At 35.6% G+C, this 2522-nt stretch overlaps 1 protein-coding gene across 1 annotated transcript; it reads right to left on the bottom strand.

Moving 5' to 3' along the window:
• Positions 1-660: 660 nt before the first annotated feature.
• LOC143453036 (uncharacterized) lies at positions 661-2317 on the bottom strand. Its single transcript, XM_076954188.1, has 5 exons — positions 2179-2317; positions 1573-1704; positions 1080-1257; positions 849-942; positions 661-760 (listed from the first exon to the last, which is right to left on the bottom strand). The coding sequence occupies exons 1-5, from the start codon at positions 2315-2317 to the stop codon at positions 713-715; spliced, it is 591 nt and encodes a 196-aa protein (XP_076810303.1). The 3' UTR covers positions 661-712.
• Between the last annotated feature and the right edge of the window lie 205 nt (positions 2318-2522).

Here is a 2522-nt window from a genome sequence, read left to right as displayed (position 1 = left end):
TCTTTTATGTACCTTGTTTCCCATCAGGCAAGCGTACGGATTCTTTGTTGTAAAGACTACGCAGTCTGATGCATGATTGAAGTAATGGAGCTATGTAACTGCTTCATTTATTAGCCTGAAAGAAGAAGCAATATAACAATAACAATAAAGCAATTGCAAAAGAAATAATTTTCGTTATAAATTGATTAAAATTGTTTGTTACGCTCTACTAGTGCTATACAAAAGACAAATAATTTGGTTTCGTAATACGGAAGTGTGAAGCTCTTTAAATCTTTTCAACGTTGTTGGATTCTCGTAGAACAGGAGCAATTTCATTCCCATCGTGAGAATTTCTGGAGGAAACACAAGAAATCTCAGTCACACAACGATTCTACGACGTGGTTTTTATTCTTGTAACTGTTGTATTGCACGACATATTAGAATTTTCAAGTTAGTTTTCAAGTACATTAACTTCACAGATACCTGTGTGACCCTTGGATTTTATAATACACGACCCATGTAAGTAGAAGTAATGCGATAAGAGTAAGACATGGGATTACGGCGTATCCAGATATCTTTGATCTTTGATTGATATCTATTGATAAGGTAACAAAGCAGGTAGGTTTGAAGAAAGTTTGATTTCTGAATTTATGCCAGAAAATGTCACAAGTAAATCTTGTATATGATATAAACTATTTCGATGGTCTTTTTTGTGTAAACCTCTAATGGTAGTTCATTTTACCTGAACATGGAGTTGTAACATCGGTGAAATTATTATCATCTAAAAATGAAAATTCGTATTACTACAACATATTTGATGATCGCAACTTGCGTGAGTGTCAACAAGCCAATTATAATCATTATCTTACTGGTAGTTGTAAAGTCAAACGATGATGGAAACGGTCCATGGTGTAAGCTTGTAAACAAGTGTCGTTTGGTTCAATTATAAAACGGTAGTCCTGGCTGAATATAAACAGCAATTAAGCCACCATCATTATCTTAAAATTGAAAACAAACGCGTCTGATCTCCCATAAAAGTCAACATTTGACGGTAAACCCATTAGTTTATGATTATATGGTACTACGTTTAAGTAGCTCACTTGCTTGAGATTCTGCCATCATGGATTGCAGCCTTACAAATCGATGACACCGAAGCGTACACGACTATTCCCCAAACGTTTGAAGCAGAATCCGCAGATGAAGGAGGGCTAAAGATTTTAGAACTTGATTGAGTGTAAAACATCGGTTCGTCAGCAGTTGTTGTGCAGTCAGGAGCTTCTGTTTAATCAAATGTTGCTGTAATTACAATCACGCCATGGCATAACTCATTAATTTAAGTATAAGATTTCGGTTCTTGAAAGTTTTCAATGAACATTAAAACCTTCGTCAGCTTTAAAGAGTATCAAAAAATAGATATTACAGCTAATATGCAGCTACAGTGAGAGTTTAAAATGGCGCTGAACCAAAGTTGGAATCATTTAAAATGTTGCCATTCATATTGCTGTACTGTGTAAACCTAAACATGAATTTGGCTGAAGCCAAAGTTATACAGGTATACCACTGTATAAGTAAGCTAATTTGTTGTAGGTCTACCTGTTAATTCGGTTGCAAAACTGAAGGATGTTTTCCAATATCCAGAAGGTTTGCTTGTGACGCAATTTCCTTGAGTGCCGAGATATGACGATTGGCCGAGCTGTCTGTAAAACGTTACGCTACCTCCATGGTCTGTTTAAAAAAATGTTTTAGAGTTAACGATATCAGCTAAATCCATTAAGAACGCAATTGATCTCAAACAGGCAGATTTTTTATCAAAATAGGGCAAAATTAAACTTATAAAAAGCTAAATGACGGTATAAAAACTATTATTTTTAATGCTACTGATCTTACAAATTAAATCAACCTGCTATTCTTCCATCATGAATAGCAGCCCTGCAAACGGCGAAATCGTGCGTATAGATGCCGCTTCCCCAGACATCTCCAGTTGTATTAGCATACCCGGATGGACATGTCAGATTGCCTGGACCGTAAACCTGGTATCACGACCGGTGATGTGGCATGACACCGATGGGTCATTAACACCTAAACACATATAAATGTTTATCTCTCAGCATTTTAGAAAAGTGTTTGCAAACTCCTGTAGTAGAAAGAAAATACCTTTTAACCGAATGTTTTGATTTTGTAATCTATGCAAAGTTTTACCTGGTAAACCTGGCGTCAAGCTAAAAGACGAATGAGAATAATCCATCAACGAACTGTTGACTGAATTTCGTTCTTCAGCTTGGTAAGATGGTTGACCGGGTTGTGTGAAAATTGTTACTTTGCCCCCAGCGTCTGGCATAAAATAAAGAATATATTAATGACATTATATTTGATATCATAGAAAATGTTTTATTTTTAAGTAACGTGTTGCTTCTAACTTTGTAAGTTATTTACGGAAGAAAAGACAAAAATATTAGGCTACATTTCAACCAACAAAACTATAGCAATATGATTAGTCGAATGTTAGTTACAGGGCCGGCTCAATTAAGTAATTGAGGGGCAAG

Source organism: Clavelina lepadiformis, chromosome 4, assembly GCF_947623445.1.
Source record: "Clavelina lepadiformis chromosome 4, kaClaLepa1.1, whole genome shotgun sequence".
NCBI classification, from domain to species: Eukaryota; Metazoa; Chordata; class Ascidiacea; order Aplousobranchia; family Clavelinidae; genus Clavelina; species Clavelina lepadiformis.
The sequence above is the reverse complement of the archived record's forward strand: the minus strand, read 5'-3'. Positions and strand labels throughout refer to the sequence as shown.